Here is a 17,760-nt window from a genome sequence, read left to right on the forward strand (position 1 = left end):
TATCGCTTTTTAGAAGCGCCTTCAGTTCAGGCGAAGTATTAAAAAAAATACAAAATAAGATCCACATCGACTGAGTTCTGATTGAACCGACTTCTCAGGCGCAGTGGAGAGTTGATGGTTTTCTAAGCCCTATCGACCCAACAATCAATTATGAATCTTCATTTGGCTACACACACACAAAATATTTGTTCGAATTTGCCATGCCAGGTTTTAGCTTGGTCAGTCATTCACATGTGTGAAGAAAAAGAGCTTTGTAGGTCATCGGATTTATCCGGTGTAAATTAAATATTCAGATTCTGAAATGGCAAGTTTCGTAGGGCTGGAGGATGATGAATCGTTGCTGTGCCACTTGTCCGAAATGATCGCCTCCCGAATCAATTAAAGTCTAGATCATATCGAGGAATCGATAACTAGAGTAGCGAACCGTTAAATATCAAATATCGAAATTGTAAGAAAATTAACTCATCCGGATTTCTATAATTCATCGATTCAATAAAGTATTGTTGAATCAAGACATCCATTCATTGACATTCGCTAAACAAACTCGATTAATCGATCCTAACCCGTCTAATCGTTAAATCGACCACGGCCCATAATATTCCTATGAATCGATCTCATCCAATGGCACCAATTTTGGGTAATCGCTAACAATACATTCCCACAGGAATCGAGGTATCGCTAAGGACACTAAGTTACCCAAATCGATTCTCGTTAGCTCAAATGCAATTTCGACATCGATAGATCCTTAAATCGACATCTCAACCAGAATCGAACCCCCTTCACTCGAACACAACGGCGAAATCCGCGCGTCGCTAATCGACGTCTATGAATCGCAAATCGATTCCCGCGGCCCTGATCCAACGACGGAATCGACACACGGTTAATTGTTAACTAACGGAATCGATTCCCGTCCATTCTCGAGACGATGGCGGAGAAGACGGAGGGTGAAGGTAGCAACGCGGCCGGCAGCGCCGCCGCCGCTGCCGCTGCTGCGTCTGCGCGGGGCGGCGTTCAGCGCGTGGAGGGGAAACTTCGCGCCAGCGTGGAGCGCGGAGACTACTACGAGGCGCACCAGATGTACCGCACGCTCTTCCACCGGTCAGTTCTCCCTCAGCCCACCCAGCGGCGCCGGGGGGGTTGGTGCTAGGCCCGAGTCGGAGCCTGCGTTGGCCTGGATTGTCTGCGGGGGGATGCGGTCACTGGGCCCGCAGGGATTCAACCCACCCGCCCCCGTTCATTCCACTTACTCACCCACCTGCCCAGCAAGAACCGCCGCAGTTCGCCAAGAAGTTGACGGGCACGTCACCACAGCTCGTGTGCCAGGCTAGGTGCGTGCGTATTGATGACGCGTAATAAAGTGTCGCAGGCTCGCTTGGCAGGTCGTAGGACATTCCCTGGGTGCTACAATAGGTTAATTGTATCAACTTTCTATCAACCTATGTGACTTTGCCGAAAGAACCAAGAAGATGTATCAACTGGCTCGCAGAGCGCGCGAGCGCTTTTGTTTTGAGTGTAGTGTGATTCTGATTTAAAGCTTTCTTGACTGCAGGGATTCATATTCTTGGTTCTTTCGGTGTGATTGTTAAAGTCCGCTCTTGACCTGTCCGGGCGTGGCTTTGATTGCGGGTGTTAGGCACCGAGACTGCAGAGGCGAGACGATGAGATTAGAATTGAGATAGAACAAACGTTCGTTCGCACAGATTACAGACGCGCCAGGCGTACTCGTACACACGAGACGGTACAATCGATACGGTGTGCATCAGAAAGTACAAACGAAGCACACGTTTAGATCCGACGACCCGCAGTGCAAACGGAACTGAATAAACGAGACAGACCGTACACGCGGATACGTTATCAACGACGTGTGAAACACGCAATCAAAACCAAAGCGGACATACGAATCTTTAACAGAACAGACGGTCTCGAATCGTAATGTGAACGAGACCAAGACATACGTGACCGACAATACCAACGAGCCGAAACATTTGAGAGACGAGCATACAAACGAGCAGGTAAAACAAAATTATCATTATTTATTGATTCGTGTCGCGACCCTAAATCGTTACAGTCAATCGAATCGCCTCGTGTAGTAGGAGTTTGATTGTTTTAAACATTTGCAATTCATATTCCCAGTCCTCACTGCTGCACGTCTCAACTTTTTACGTCGTTTATTTGCCGTGGCACGGCGTCTCTCTATAGAGTCGGACAGAACCTAAATAAATAAACAGCTCTTATCGTGCCGCTCTTTACCCCTGGGCTTGCTTTGTTCTGGATTGCTCCACGCGAGTTCGAAGTCACTGGGGGGGGGAGGTTTGGGGGACGGAACGAGCGTTCATGCGTTTTCCGCTTGTTGCAGAGGCTCGTGGTTCGAGTCTCGCGGCCGCCCTAATTAATACTTGGGGTATATATTAACCATGAACCGTGCCGTTTAGTTCACAGCAGATGGTAAAAGCCGCATGCCGGCAAGGCGGTCCAATTTTGGAAACGTACCTTGTACGTTACTCAAATGGAAAACGCAGCAATACCGCCTCCTGCTGCAATATCACGAACAGACTATGCCTGTGAAACGTCGCGCCCTTTGTGATAGCCTTGGCGCAATAAAAATGGCGCAAATGGCAAAGTAGTTATTTATCATTTTGATTGACTGTGAAAATACCTCAACAGGGAGGTTGGTCGATCCACCGCTGTGTGTTTTTTATGCAAGGGAGACCTGGGTTAGGGTTAATCAGATTGCAGCAAACACCAAGTGAAGGTTTAAAAGCCTGAACATAGGACACACATGCACACCGTCCTTGGCTCTTCAGTTATATCATTTTTATTACACTTATTTACCCAAAAAAGTCTCGCAGAGTCTCAAACACGTACTCGTTTCGTAAGGGTCCTGTGAAGTTTTTGCAGTCGGGGGCGATGCTATTTTAAGTTTTGTTAAGTAACTTCCAGTTACATTTTCATCATTTGGATACAGAATTTGGGCAGTACCAGTGACATGTATTTGTTTAGCTATGGGAACCCCCTGAAGTACAGAGGGAGAACATACAAACTCCTAACAGGATGGCGTCCGAGTTGGGAATCGAACCCCGAACACCGTCTTGCTGTGAGGCACGAGTGGCTATCACCACGTCACCCTGCCGCCCTCTGCTGCGTGCACAATTGCACATTTGTGAGCATATTCACCAGAATTAGGCTGTAACTACTGCTAATGTAGGCCGTGTTTATGACCTTTATTTGCCCATCATCATCATCATCAGCCTTGATCAATTCACTGTCAGAGGAAGGCCTTCCCACCCTCTTGCACTGCCACAATCAACAATGCTTCTCGACAAGATTTGATTCGTTCGCTCCATCTCCGCGGAGAGCTTACTTTTGGGCACGTTCTGTCATTTGGCTGTCGTTCCGTCACCAGTCTCATTTGTCGGTCAATCTCTTTTCTAACGGTATGTCCTGCTCAAGCCCAGCCAATACGATGTCTCTAATTTCCCTGATACTTGGCCTTCTCTTCCTAGCTTTCTGTCTCTCGGTGTAATTCCAAGCATGCAGCTATCTTTCCCGATGTTTCAGCTATTCCATTCTCTTTGTCAGTGCATTCGATACAGGCAGCAACCTCTTTAACACTGACAAAACAGGTACTGTGATTACCGTGAATTATTTATGACGTACACCTTGGCCGCTGTTCGGCTGATGTTTGTGTTGAGTGAGTGCGTGCGTGGCAAGCCGTATGTGGGGTTTTGTTGATGTTATTTGAGCTGGTCACTCTCACACTAACATTGAGCAGGTCATGGCTTGTGTCATCGCTGCTTAAACCACCTTGGTGCGGTCTATATGTCTGTAATGCACGTGGTGCAGCAGTAGGGTTGCCACGACATGATGTTCACGGAAGTATACGATATACAATTTTTACAATATGACACTTACCGTTTCGGTGGATTATAAAACACGCTTTTCCCAATTATTATAAAGCAAAGTTGGGAGTTTATCTTAATCCGGAGTATATCTATACAGTAATATAATTTTATTGACTAGATTTGTGTAACTTTATTGACAAACGGAACAAGTTGGAGGGCCGTCTATTTTCTGGAGCGTATTATAATCCAGAGAATATGATTTAGTGATATCACTTTCCCTTAACTTTGGCATTGGATTTTTATGGTAAAATGTTTCAGATTTTTTGTACTTCCAGTATGAGTAAAGATGACTCAAAAGTTCAACTGCAGTTTACTCATCATAAACCATGAATACATATTACAATAATTGTTACTTTACAATAAATAATGTGCTGCATAGCTCTTTTTCAGAAGCAACCAGGCCGCAAATGATCGCTCAACGTAGTGGCTCATAACGTGGAAATTGATAGCAGCCAAATAAACTCCAAACGCATGTTTTTCTAAATGTGGAGGAAAAAAACGGACGACCCTGAGAAAAATCCACACGACCACGGGGAGAACATGCAAACTTCAAATATACAGCCGTCAGAGTTGAGCTCAAACCCACGACCTCCTGTATACCAGGCGAGGGAGTTAACATCTTGCCATTGTGCTCTTCTTTGCCCCCCCACCTTTCCTCCACCCATGTCCACCCCCTCCACACCCCTTCCCATGTTCCACCGTGGCTGCCACAGGTACACGACACAGAATCGGCACAGCGAGGTGGTGGAGCTCATGTTCTCCGGGGCTCTGCTCTTCTTCAAACACAACCAGGTGAGGCTCGCTGCCCCAGCTCGCGATGATGGTTATGATGATGACGATGGAGTTTCGCGGTTTTGATGTGTGAGTATTTGGAAATGTTAGCGGTCAACATGTGCGTGGGAGGTTAGACACGACCAAACCGCTCCTCCCAAACCGTTTTCCCCAAACAGTTTCACCAACCGCTCCCCTAAAGGGTTCCCATAATCTCCTCCCATACACCACTCCACAAAACGGCTCCACCAAACTGCTCCACCGAATCGCTCCCTTGGAACCGCTCCACCAAATTCTCACCCCCTTTAAACCGCTGCACCAAGCAGCTCTGCCAAACCACTCTCCCTCACCCTCTTAACTGATTATACACATTGTGTACACATTTCCAATGTGGGCTAATTCGTCAGAACATTTAACAAGACCAAAAAACACGAAACGGGCACAATGGGACAACATAACAAGATGCCACAAACGAGATGAAGAAAGAAGTGTGACTCTTGGGTTGAATCGGGACTGAATCGTTGAAATGATTAAACCGCAGGGGGATTGTGAATCGTGACTTGACTACAATTCTCTTCTGCCGAGCATGACGCTGTGCGTGACGCCCGCCTGCTGTGTGACGCTGTGATACTCTGCTGCTGTGTGTGACGCTGTGATACTCTGCAGCTGTGTGTGACGCTCGCCGGCTGTGTGGGAGACTGTGACGCTCCCCTCCCGTGTGCACACAAATGGAACAAAAATAAATAAAAATCTCCGGAACAGACCGTACAACGTATGACGATGCAGTGCCCGTCCAAAAATACGAAGGCGACATCGCAGCGATGCACCACTCTGCCGCTCCCGATGCGGTTATCTGGCCTTGACCACCTGAATGTGAAATTGTAAGTTGTTGCTCTGCATCTACATCAGCCATACGAAAGGAGAAGATGACTCGTGACTCCGTGTGGCACTCCCCTGCTGCTGCTGCTGCTGCTGTGTGTGTGACGCTCCTTGTCGTGTCTCTGCCGCCGCAGCAAAACAGCGCTGCGGACCTCTCCATGCTGGTGCTCGAGTCGCTGGAGAAATCCTCCGCCACGGTCACTGAGGAGCTGCTCGGTGCGTACGCCACCCGGCTCCACCGCAGTCAGCCAGGCTCAATGACACTCCGCCCAGCTCGCATGTGGTATACACGTTGCATGGTACATAGGCCAAGTGGCAGGAAGGAAGGTCGGGCGGCACGTAGACCTCGTGGCGTGTGGGCCGAGGGGTTTGTAGACCAAGTGGAGGGCGTAGGACGAGTGGCAGATAGGCGTAACGGCGCAGAGTTTGAATGGCGTGTAGATTGGACGCTGATCACAATGACAGTTGTATCTTGCGTGTCTAGACACCAGGTTTCAGGCCACCTATCGGATTATAAAATGCATCGCCAACTTTTCCTTTGAAACATTTTGAGGGGAAATAAGTGATATACATTTTTTTTTTTGAACACGCTTTAATGAAATGTACCGTACTAGTAATGGAAGAACTCCACGACTCCAGGAAGTGGCCCCGAAGCTTGTCACATAACGTAAGGGGCCGTGGTCAATTACAGCCAACGTCAGTTGAGCGTGGACAATTAGACCCAAGCCGAAACATATAAAAAAGATTGTTTAAAAAATATTTTTTTATTTTTTCTGATAGAATGTAGTATTGTCATCAGTATGACCATAAGTATACCAAGTTTGCAGTCTATACCACATTGGGAAGTGGGTTCAAATTGAGTTACAAGATTTGAGGATGCAACAACAACAACAGACAGAGTGAGTTAATAGAAAGCGTCTAAAAAAAGAGCGCATCTTGCTTTCCGGTTAACTACGGTGACGATTACACGCATAGTTGTTGTTGACGGTGTCGTGGCGCTGCGCTGTCAGAGCGGCTGTCGCGCCTCTTCTCACTCATGGACCCCAACTCCCCCGAGCGGACCAACTTCGCGGCGCGCGCGGTCAAGTGGTCCCGCGACGGCACGGCGCGGCGCGGGCACCCCGAGCTCCACCGCCTACTGGCGCTCACCCTGTGGAAAGGTGAGCAGCGAGGGTCGGCGGGCGAGCCAGGGCGTGTGGTGAGGGAGGCGGTGATGAGTGCGGAGGTTGTGGTTTGGCCAAGGCGGGGGGAAATGGTGTACGTATGTATGTTGGAGCTTCTTTCGCACCGTACATAGCCAACCGTGCTAATCGGAGGTGCGGGGGAAGGTGGCGATTGTGGAGTTTGTGAATGAGAAATTAGTTGGTTGAGGAGGTGGTGAGTGAGAAGGTTGTGGTGTGGGGGAAGAAGTGATGAGTGGGGAGGGTGGCGAGTGGGGAGGGAGGGAGTGAGTGAAATATCGGTGAGTTGATGGGGTGGTGAGTTGGGACGACGTTGAGATCGGCGAGGTGGTGAGGTGTGGTGATGGTGGTGAGTGCCGGGGTTGTGAGATAGAGTTGTGGAGTTGGGGGGGAGGCTGGTGAGTGAGGTAGTGGTGACAGCTCGGAGCTTATTGCGTACGATCAATATAATCCCAAAGGGTTCACTGGGTAACTAGCAGCTTTAGGAAGGTTTCACATCCTGGTTGAAGTGGCAGTAACGTGGGTGGTGATTGCGGTGGCTGGTTGAGCTGGTAGTGATATGCGTGATCGGGGTGGCCAGTTGAGGTGGTGGTGATTGTGGGTGGTGATCGAGGTGGTAGTGATGTGCGTGAGCGGGGTACCTGGTTAAAGTGGCAGTGACGCGGGTGGCCGTGTTAACACTCGAAGCGTCGTTGGTGTGCGACGAACGCCGTGTGCAGAGCAGAACTACGGCGAGTCGCGCTACCACTTCCTGCACGCGTCGGACGGGGAGAGCTGTGCGCTCATGCTGGTGGAGCACGCGACGACGCAATCCTTCCCCGGCGAGGCCGACCTCTTTGTGGCGCAGGCCGTGCTACAGTGAGTCGCTCGCTCGCTCGCTTACTCAGTCGCTCACTTGCCTGCTGATTTTCTTGCACACTTACTCGTTCACTCGAGTAATTTACTTGTTGGTTTACTTGCTACTCTTAGGTTTTTTCGGTAAAGTCATGTAGGTAAAAAAAAATTATAATAAAAAAAATAATAGAAATAATAATAGAAATAACACAAGTCTCCGTCATCAGGTGGGACCGTCACAGGTTGTTTCTTGTACGTAGCTGTGACGGTCCCACCTGATGACGGAGACTTGTGTTGCCTCCGAAACGTCGTGATTTATTATTTTATTTCTATTTTTTTACCTACGTGACTTTACCGAAAAAACCTAAGAGTATGAATCCTTGCAGTCACGAAAGCTTCAAATCTAGGTTTACTTGCTCACGCGTACGTTTGCAAGCTCGGCCACTCTCTCGTCTACTCAAAACACTCATCTACTCGTTCATTCTTTTAAGAAATATTTTGTTCACTCAGTCACTCGTGGAGTAACTTAACTTTTTCAGTCACCCGTTTATTCACTTAATAAAATAACTCACTCACTGAATCGCTCGCTCACTTATCCGTACACTCAATAATTTGCTCGCTCGCTTCCACTCACTCCAAGTCGAGCACTTGCGCACACGTACGTATGTACGTTAAACTTCTTTCGCACCGTACGCAGCCAGCCGCACTAATCGGAGGTGCGGGGGGAAGGACACAAAACTAAAACACAAGCAGTTCTAAAGGAATGAGGAAACCGATATGCCGCTTGCGATGTCGTGTCGCCCCGCAGGTTCCTGTGCTTGAAGGACAAGAGCACGGCCACGATCGTGTTCGTGACGTACACGCAGAAGCACCCCCTCATCGACGGAGGGCCTCCCTTCTCCCTGCCGCTCCTCAACTTCATCTGGTTCCTGCTGCTCGCCATCGAGGGGTGAGTGTGGCGCGCCAGGGGTTGTCCCGTGGCCGTCGCGTCGTGAAACCCTCGCGCCTCGCACATTCACGCGTCCTCGTGACGCGCCGACCCGCTGATCGCAAATGTGCGCGCTGTGCGCGAGCAGGGGAAAGCTGACCGTGTTCACGGTGCTCTGTGAAGTCTACCAGATGTCCATCAAGAGAGATCCCGTCTACTTGGAGGTGAGGCTACTTTCCCGTCTGGGGACAGGTTCGCTCGACGGTGAAAACGGCTACGACGCGTCGTCTCGGCGATCTGCACCGTTGTTAGCCATCGGGATGTCGGCGCTCAGAATGCAGCGATTCGTTGATTAAAATCTGTTCCATGTGGTGGCTGGGTTGGGTCAGGGGTCAGAGCACCAAGCTGCCACTGCTGAGATCCCGGGATTAAAAAAATTATTCATCCATCCGAGTTCTCAAGTTTTATTGATTTGATGGTCTCAGCTCTTTATCCGGTGTCTGCACAAAAAACCCCATCACACACAATGACGCGGTTGTGTTTGACCAATGAAGACAACATTTTGTCTAAAACTGAAGGGATGTGTGCAGAGGCCACAACCTTCGGTAGTCATGTGACGGCTGTCTGATTTTATTGGTTCTCAGACGATTGGTTCTCAGCCTTCTCAGACGCCCACTACAGAAATCAGATTTTTACAGGTTGTTTCTTGTACGTGTGCTGCCCCTTTATCAATCCACTGCTGGATGAGGGCCTCCCCACACTGTGCATGTTGTGGGATTTGTTTTACCAAGCATCACCATGCTGGTCAGCGCATCGCCACACATCCACGTTCGGCAACAGATTATACCACACTGCCCTCTGCTGCCCACACCGTAGCACCGCAGCCATCTACTGCTACCATTAGTCATGGCGGTTTCCCATAGAAGTATTAATCATGCTCAAATCCTCCTTATTTAGAGTCTGAGATCTGACAAGATCGGGTGCATTCCGGCCGTTTTGGTCGTAGGCGTAAACAATCAAAAAAAAAGTACAGCTCCCGAAATAAACCTCTCCCGAACGTCGTTGACGGGCGTGGGAGGCGCGGGAGGCACACGCGCCGACTCGCACGGTTGGCTACGTACGGTGCGAAAGAAGTTCAACATACACACATAGCACGGTTTGGTGTGTACGTTGCGAAAGAAGTTCAACATACGTACGTACATTCAGTAGAAAATTGCGTGGCAGTCGTTGCGCGGCGATGATTGCCCTGCACCTGGTCTTGCGCAGCGTGCCCTTGACTCCTGCCCCTCGTCTCGCACCGCAGTACCTGGACAGGATCGGGCAGCTGTTCTTCGGAGTGCCGCCCAAGCAGACGTCATCCTACGGAGGGATGATCGGTGAGCTCGGCGCCGTCGTCACCCGCGTGCCCACCACAGTGGCGTTGAATGGGGCAGAAAATAACTTTGCGGTCGAATGTGTATCGTGTGTGTGTGTCCCATATGTGTTGTGTGGTTTTTTTCCAAATCACTGTTTGGCTCTAGATTTTAAGCTTTCGTGACTGCAAGGATTCATATTCTTAGGTTTTTTCGGTAAAGTCACGTAGGTAAAAAATTAAAATTAATAAAAGTAAAATAAAAATCACGACGTTTCGGAGGCAACACAAGCTTGAAGACGGAAGCTTGTGTTGCCTCCGAAACGTCGTGATTTTTATTTTATTTTAATTTTATTTAACTTTTATTAATTTTAATTTTTTACCTACATGACTTTACCGAAAAAACCTAATAATAAGATCACTGTTTGGCACCGTGGCAGCGATGTTAACTAGCTCGCCTGGCATACGAGAGGGCATGGGTTTCATCCCGACCCTGACACCTGTAAATTTGGAGTTTGTATGGTCTTCCCGTGGTCGCGGGGATTTTTTATCTGGGTCCTCCGGTTTTTTCCTCCACATTTAGAAATATACGTTTCAAATATTTGACTGCTATAAATTTCCACATGGCAAGCCGCCTCATTGAGCTATCATTTGTGGCCCAGGTCGCTTCTAAAAAAGAGCTCTATAGCTCAGTGGTCCTTGCCGGGTAAAATAAAAAAAATAGTTTATTTTAGTTTAGAAATGAGTTGGATCTATATTGTGCAAGTGGAGCAATTCCCCTGGACTGTCACTGGGAAGCCGCTGCCATCGTCCAGTCGCTTGGAATAACGCGACCGTCTTTCCACACCGTTGCACGCAGGAAACCTGCTCAGCAGCCTCATGGGCAGCGACGAGGAGGGTACGGAGGCCGAGCCGGACGGCCTCTCCATCGAGCTCGACTGATGGGGGCGCCCCGGCAGCCACGACACGTGGGCCGCGAATCCAGCCACGGAGGCGGCACGAACCGAGGTGACGGCGGTGGCGGCGGGGGAGTGAGGGGGGGAGCAACGTGGCGGCAACGGCGCAACGCAGACGAAAAACTAAACCAAATAAAGCGGAACGTGGCGACGCACGGCGGTGGCACACCAGCGACGGGGCGATGCTGAGAAAGGCGACGCGTACGACCCAGGACGAACGCGGTGGCGGCTGGAGGGCGAGGAGAGCGATGGGCGAACCTCAAAACGAGATGAGAAGAGACGCTGCATTGTAACAGACGTCGCGGCCTGCCTGGGAGGTGGAAGCGTACTACAGCGGGCCTCCCTCTCCTCCTCTTTCTCCTCCGCAGCACCAGTCCTGCTCGCTGCTGGAAGCGGCACCATCGTGGGCGAAGTTCCGTGGATGGCGCTTGCCCGCACGTTCGTTACCGGTTGCTTGCCGATGGTGGCCCACGCATCCTGCTATTTTATTTGAGGTGAAATTTGTCGCCAGCCCCTGCTGATGCCGGACGCTGGGCAATGTGGCACATGGGCTTTTTTTTTGGCGATGTCATTTCACGGCAACGGGGGAGAAACGGCGGTGAAATTAAATGGAGGAGAGAAGAGGAGAGCGTAGCTGCATTGAGGGATGTTGCACTCGGCTTGGGTCTCTGTGCGTCGGACACAGCGGAGGACCGTGGCGATGTTGGTGGAGCGGCGACTGCCTCCACTGAAATGTTATGCTGTATCACCCCCCCCCCCACTTCCTCCACCAGCGACACTACAACCTCCACCAGAAACCCATCACTAGCACCTCGGTCAGCCACCTCCATCCGCATCACTACCACCTACCACGAGATGCCTGTCACTATCGCCTCCAGACATCCCACCATTTCGCCACCCATTTTAAACGGAGCGACATCTCCCTTGTCGGCGACAGAGCGCGCTTTCGATTTGACGCAGCCCTGTTAGGGCCCCTCACAATTGCCTATTCCTCCGCACGATGGCTTGGTGCGCGCTTGTTTAGCGAGGAGAAACCCCCTCTCATTTTGTCTCGCCAAAGTTCTCTGTTAAAAATAGCATTGCTGTTATATATTTTTTGAGGTGGTGGTGGGATGGGTGCAGTGAGAAAGTGGGTGGTGTTTATTTTCTCTGATCAAAACTGTGAGGATGAAAGTTTTGCTGGCTGACGAGAGATCCAGTCCTCATTCACGGCGGGCCCTCTCTCTTGCAGGCTCCAATTCCCGTAGGTGTAACAGCAGCACTCGACGCTAAATGAGCGTCGCTTGCTAAGCGAGGGCTGGGAAACGGGGAAACGTAAAATTTACGAACCCTGGCCCACCGACGGGAGCTGAGAAACACTCTTGCCACCAGCAGCACTTGCCGCTCTTGTAGTCGTAATGTAACGATGAATCGGCGTTAAGCCGTTTGGATGGTGCGCGTAAAGCGTCGCTCATCTACGATTCGCGTGTGTTCTATGCGATTTGTTCTTGGAAAATTCTGCAGCTTCTAAAAGATTCTACATGCACCACGAAGGCAAAAAAAAACAAGAAATTGTGTTCTTCAAATTTCGACCCTGGATCATGACAACTCGAATTTTGAATGCTGTGAATGGTGACATCTATCTGGTGGGGCTGAGATAGGGGTCCTGCATACTTTTATCAGCATGTCCCTAAGTGATGGATATTGCCGGAGTGTTTTAGAATGCCTGTGTAGCTCATAGTTTGCAAGAGCATTTTTATTAATTACTTTCTCCAATTCGTTTTCCTCGGAAATTTATGGGGCGTGTTTGACGAGGGAATCGATGCAGGTTTGACGAAAGGAACGGCGTGATACACTTACGATTACTAGGCAATTGTAGTGGCGAAAAGTCAGAAAAAACTATCGAAAATGTAACGACAAATGGATGGCATTGGTTTCCCAATATTTATTTAAAATCGCCAACTTTGTTAAGTGCGCACTGCCTTAGAATGGATGCCTATCAGTCGTGGGGGTGGTTTTTACCATACTTCATGTTGTCCACTGCAGGTTGGCGAACGGGAAAGGCCCAAGATCGGGAATCAAACGATTTTAGCCGCTGGATTCGGAGTGCAGTGCGTACATCGCCACGACACCGCTCCATCCCTTCGTTACAGTCGGCTGTCTTAATTTGGGCCCACGTCGGCTACCGCTCTTCGATAACTCACCATTTCAAAACCTAGATTTAATCGATAGTTACGAAGAGTTTGTTAGATCCAGTGGTGTTTGGTAAAAAAAAACAGCCAGCCTGTTCACGTTTGCAAATTCCTAATAATCGTAATGGGCCATGTGTTCGTCCATGTGTGTTAGAACCTGCACTTGCCGTAAATGGCACGGCTCCTTTCTGTAATGTGTGTGGTGCGACTGAGATAAAGACTCGGTAAGGATTAAAATATGAAGAGTCTGTGGTAATGACATTAAAAAGAAAATTAAAAACCCTTTTCATGTTTGTGCGAGTCCCCGCATGCTTTGAGAGAGAGTGGTTCGTTTGCTGTTGTTTGATGCTCAAGTGAGTTTCTGTTTTGGGCCAAAAAAAATTACGCGAAGGCATTGCGCATCGCCTGTCACTTGAAGTCAAATCTTCGCATTAATCTGCACAACAAATTTGCATCCTAAACTTTTTTTATCTGGGCCCAGCTAGGTATATGCTCCTTGTCGGGATGCAATCCCAATGCGGTGTGTTCTCTTAGATTTGTAAATCTGGCTGATTTATTTTTCCCACTTTAAATCCCTGCTGTGCGTTGAGGCCTGCCTGGCTCGTGAGGCAGAGCTCATGAAATCTGTACCGTTTTCTTGTTCCCATACGTAATTAAGTCTTCATCATCGTCGATATTTTTTTTGTTATCTCTCGGTTACCATCCCATCATTGTCACCAGTAATTGCACAATCATCGCTTTCGAAGTTGATGCCATCACCTCCCTGTTTTCATCCGCAGATTCGACAGTTACAACCGTCGTCGTATACTGTACGGGACATTGATATTTTATGAATCATCACGAGGGGTTTAATAACGATTCGATGAATATCGATTCTTGAGCCGAGCCACTCGTGTACGATGTTCTCAGAACTGATATCGTACTTAATGGTGCAAATGACGCGGCCACTTGAGGCCGCGTCAGTCGCCGTAATGTTGAAAAAAAAATCGAATCGGATGAATATTCATAGCCCTACATCACTAGCCTAGTCTGTACCAACATCACCATCATTGCCATCTCGTTATCAATATTTGCATTCTGATCACTTGCGGTTGTCACGATCATCCCGCCGTTATTGCTGCTTGCACCTGCCTCTCGGACATTGCGTACGTTGTGGAACAGAAACTGGGGACGATTCTAGGATACAATCCCGTAAATGTGTCGTTAAACCCACCACCACCCGACACGGCCAATTTAGTAAGGGTTGTCACGTAAACAACGTGGCCAATTTATTGCTGGTACAGCAACACCGGTATGTTGGAGAGCCAAGCCACAACATTTATAATCTGAGTACGACGTTTCGCCAGCACTTACAACTGGCTTCATCAGGCGACAGCCAGATTTGTGTTATGGATGATATTATTGGTCGCGAAAGCCGCCGTGTTAAACTGATTAGGATGCACCGCGGGAGGGTGGAGCGATCGCAACGGCTTGCGCAGGCCTTCATCCAGCAGTGGATTGAGCATGGCCGATGGTGACAGGAGAGTAAGGGGCCGTCCATAAATGACGTCACGCACCTGGGGGGGGGGGGGGCGTCAGACATTTGTGACGATGTGTGACGAGGGGGGGAGTTTGAGAAATGTGACGTCACATCAAAATGCGCGACTTTAAATAAATATAGACAACACGTTCTACTTATTTAAATATACTTTTTAATACATTTTTCTCCTACAACATCAGAGTGCAGCGCCACATTAAATACGCACTACAATGACAATAGTTTAAAGCGATTTGAAGCATGTTTTTTTTTTGGGAGGGGGGGCAGAGCTTTGTGAGGTCATATTTGAGGGGGGGGGGGGTCTGACTTTTTGTGACGCCGTGTGACGAAAGGGGGGGGGGGGCGGGTCAAAAATCGTCCAAAATCGCGTGACGTCATTTATGGACGCCCCCAAAGGAAAGACGCGGCGCCTAGTGGCGTGGTACTATGAGGGCAGAATAAATAAGCTGACGTCACGCCTCCTTGACACGTCTGTACCTCCACACTAAAACGGCCTTCTGAGAGCCCATCATTTCAGCCGCATTGGTTCAACACAAGCAAAAACTCTGCTTTTGACATTCAGCATCTCAGTTTAACACGTCGGCTTTCGCGACCAATATAATCCATAATATAGGTTTTTTTTTTGGGGGGGGGGGGTTAGATCACACCGGTGTGCTGTACTTGTGACGAATTCGCATGTTCTGTTTACGTGACAACCCTTACTAGTTGGCTGTGTCGGGTGGTGGCGGGTTTAACGACGCATTTATACGTTCAGCATCTCATCGGCCGGCCGGCAGGCTTGCTTGAAGACCTTAAAAGTGTCGATTATGCAACAACTTCTGGTTCTGGCAGAAGGAAGGAAGCGATGTCTATCGAGGGGGTGGGGGGAGGGGGGGACTGCTACATTAGGTGGGAACGGGCACCCCCTTCACGAGTGTTTCTGTTTCTGAACGCGTGTATAGTAATGCATGTACGGCATACTAATGTGTGTGTACACGTACTATATATATGTTAATGGGAATGTAAACGTATCGTATGGGGGCGGCAGTGGAGTGGTTAGGACGGTAGTGCAGTTCGATTCCCGCTAGTCGCCAGCATCCTCGACGAAAATCTGAACCGGTCATGGAACTGCCCACAAGTCAGGGGGTGTGTAAACATCACCAATGGGGAGACAAAGGTGGCCGGGCGTAGCTTGAGCCACATCACCGCCCCCCCCCCCATCCTCGCCGCCTCGTGTGTGTGTGTGTGTGCCGTGTCGGCCTTAATAGGTGCTCGCTAACAGCACCCCCTCCCCCCCCAACAGTCTGTTGAGGCTCTACGTGGGATGGTTGTGCGAGGTGCGATTGGCCCTGGTCGCGAGTCTTATCGGCCGTGCCAGCTTCTTCCTGTTGTTTCGCCACCATTAGACCGGAATTTTGGGTCACACGAACCACCACCACCACTAACCACCAACCTCCTCGTCGTCGTCACAGCGCTCATTACGACACCGCCTTCCTCATCATGGGGGAGGGGGGGTGCTGGTCCATTTGCCCTTGGTGGTGATTGGGGGGGGGGTCTAAAGAGACGACTGGGCATCTGTGAAAAATCTTTATAGCTCATCGGGTTCCTCCAGGGCGGTGTAAATATTCAGATTCTGACATTTTGTTCGGGAGAACGGGGACAAATTCCACTGTGTGCTTCCCCCCCACCACCACCGATGCCTTCAAACTAAACCGGAAATATTACATTTGACACTGTGACGTTGACGCGTGCCCCCCCCCCCCCCAAAGCTCGGGGCCCGAGGCAGTCGCCCCGATTCGCTGCAAACCCCCCACTCCCACCGCGATTTCCTGCTCAAAATGAGCCTTTGGGGCGCTCGTCTTCCGTTTACCGAGCAGAAATCCAACCAGTGGTGATTGTTTTATTTACCCCGGAGGTACGATGATGGGCTGAGTCCACCTTCCAAACTGGGATTTCATCTCGTAACATTCCGAGCCTCGAACGCTGACTCCCACGTGGCTTTTTAGTGTTTTCTTGTTTGTTTTAGAAAACCCCTGCGGGATGACAGAAGGGTTCTCGAAAAAAGTTGGCGTTGTCGTGACATCGGAGGAGGGTAGTAGTTTTCGACGAGAGAGACGTCATTAGAGATGACAGATGAGACAGATGTGGCGAGAGCAGAGGCAGCGATGAGACACGTGTAGTCAGACGAGATGAGAGAGATCCAGGAGAGACCACTGTTGTGGGAGGAGAGAGATGTAGACAAGACACAGACGTGTACAAGCTGAGACAAGAGAGATACAGACATGACAGATATGGGAACCGATTAATTCTATATTTTACTGGTAGGAACCTCCTGGTTACACCAGCCCACAGGGGATTATTGTGTCCGTCGTGCAGGGAGGGGCTGGGTGGGGAGGGAGGGGCTGGGTGGGGAGAGGAGGGTGGGGAGGGTGGGGCTGGGTGGGGAGGGTGGGGAGGGGCTGGGTGGGGCTGGGTGGGAGGGGTGGGGCTGGGTGTGGAGGGGTTGGTCACCCCGTGGTGCCCTTATAAAACTCAACGTTTAACCTACTCACGCCGGCTTGTGCCCGCCCTCACAGTCGGGCATATTTGCGTAATACACCACGCCGCCGTTGGCCCTGGCCATTGACCGAGCAACCCAACGTTCCTACCGGCTCCCTCCGCAGGAATGTGTTTGTTAATTGCCAATGTTTCTGGTCAACATTAAGATTTCAATTCGAGCTGGTGCTGGGTTGAGAAATCCACCGGCTTCTTTGCGCTGTGCGCGCTAACCGCAGCACCACCGCTCCAACATCACTCCAGCACACACACACAGAGAGAGACAGTGCGGGGCTTTGTAGACGTCGCTGACAGTTTCTCGGTTTGAGTCGTGAACCCGTGACAGCGCGCGGCCACGGCGTCACAGTTGAACGCGGGCACTCGTCACTTTAATGTTTTCTTGTTCATGTTTTTGGTTGTTGCGGTTGCACCCGATTCAAGAGCCGAATGGCTCACGGGGTTATACCAAATAAATGAAACTGAAACTGAACTCGAACGAAGCCTGTCGACTTGACAAAAACGTCTAATTGACGTGCACGCACGGAGACGCGGTGGGGAGGGAGGGAGGGCAGAGCGGTTCGATTCACGGCCACGGCCAACGCCAGTTCACGATCCTGCCCTTCGCCATCTCGCACTGACCAGCCTGGTGAAGTATGGTCTAAATCTTGATGTGAAGCTGTCGTGACTGCAGGAATCCATACTCGTTTGGTTCAATCTACCTACGTGACTTTACCGA

At 49.9% G+C, this 17,760-nt stretch overlaps 1 protein-coding gene across 1 annotated transcript; it reads left to right on the forward strand.

The window, feature by feature from the left end:
- Positions 1 to 902: 902 nt before the first annotated feature.
- GET4 (guided entry of tail-anchored proteins factor 4) lies at positions 903 to 11,067 on the forward strand. Its single transcript, XM_078605141.1, has 9 exons — positions 903 to 1,098; positions 4,616 to 4,694; positions 5,687 to 5,768; positions 6,563 to 6,712; positions 7,453 to 7,591; positions 8,376 to 8,516; positions 8,644 to 8,719; positions 9,799 to 9,871; positions 10,706 to 11,067. Exons 1-9 carry the CDS (start codon positions 926 to 928, stop codon positions 10,786 to 10,788), a joined length of 996 nt encoding a protein of 331 aa, XP_078461267.1. The 5' UTR covers positions 903 to 925; the 3' UTR covers positions 10,789 to 11,067.
- Positions 11,068 to 17,760: the final 6,693 nt, after the last annotated feature.

Source organism: Lampetra planeri, chromosome 23 (assembly GCF_965212315.1).
Source record: "Lampetra planeri chromosome 23, kcLamPlan1.2.h2, whole genome shotgun sequence".
Taxonomy (NCBI): domain Eukaryota; kingdom Metazoa; phylum Chordata; class Hyperoartia; order Petromyzontiformes; family Petromyzontidae; genus Lampetra; species Lampetra planeri.

Bases quoted from the DNA above. Each gene is read 5' to 3' on its own strand.
- GET4 (XM_078605141.1), top strand. From the start codon at position 926: ATGGCGGAGAAGACGGAGGGTGAAGGTAGCAACGCGGCCGGCAGCGCC. The intron at 5,769-6,562 runs GTGCGTACGCCA...CTGCGCTGTCAG, and splicing joins GGTCACTGAGGAGCTGCTCG to AGCGGCTGTCGCGCCTCTTC. The intron at 6,713-7,452 runs GTGAGCAGCGAG...CGCCGTGTGCAG, and splicing joins GGCGCTCACCCTGTGGAAAG to AGCAGAACTACGGCGAGTCG.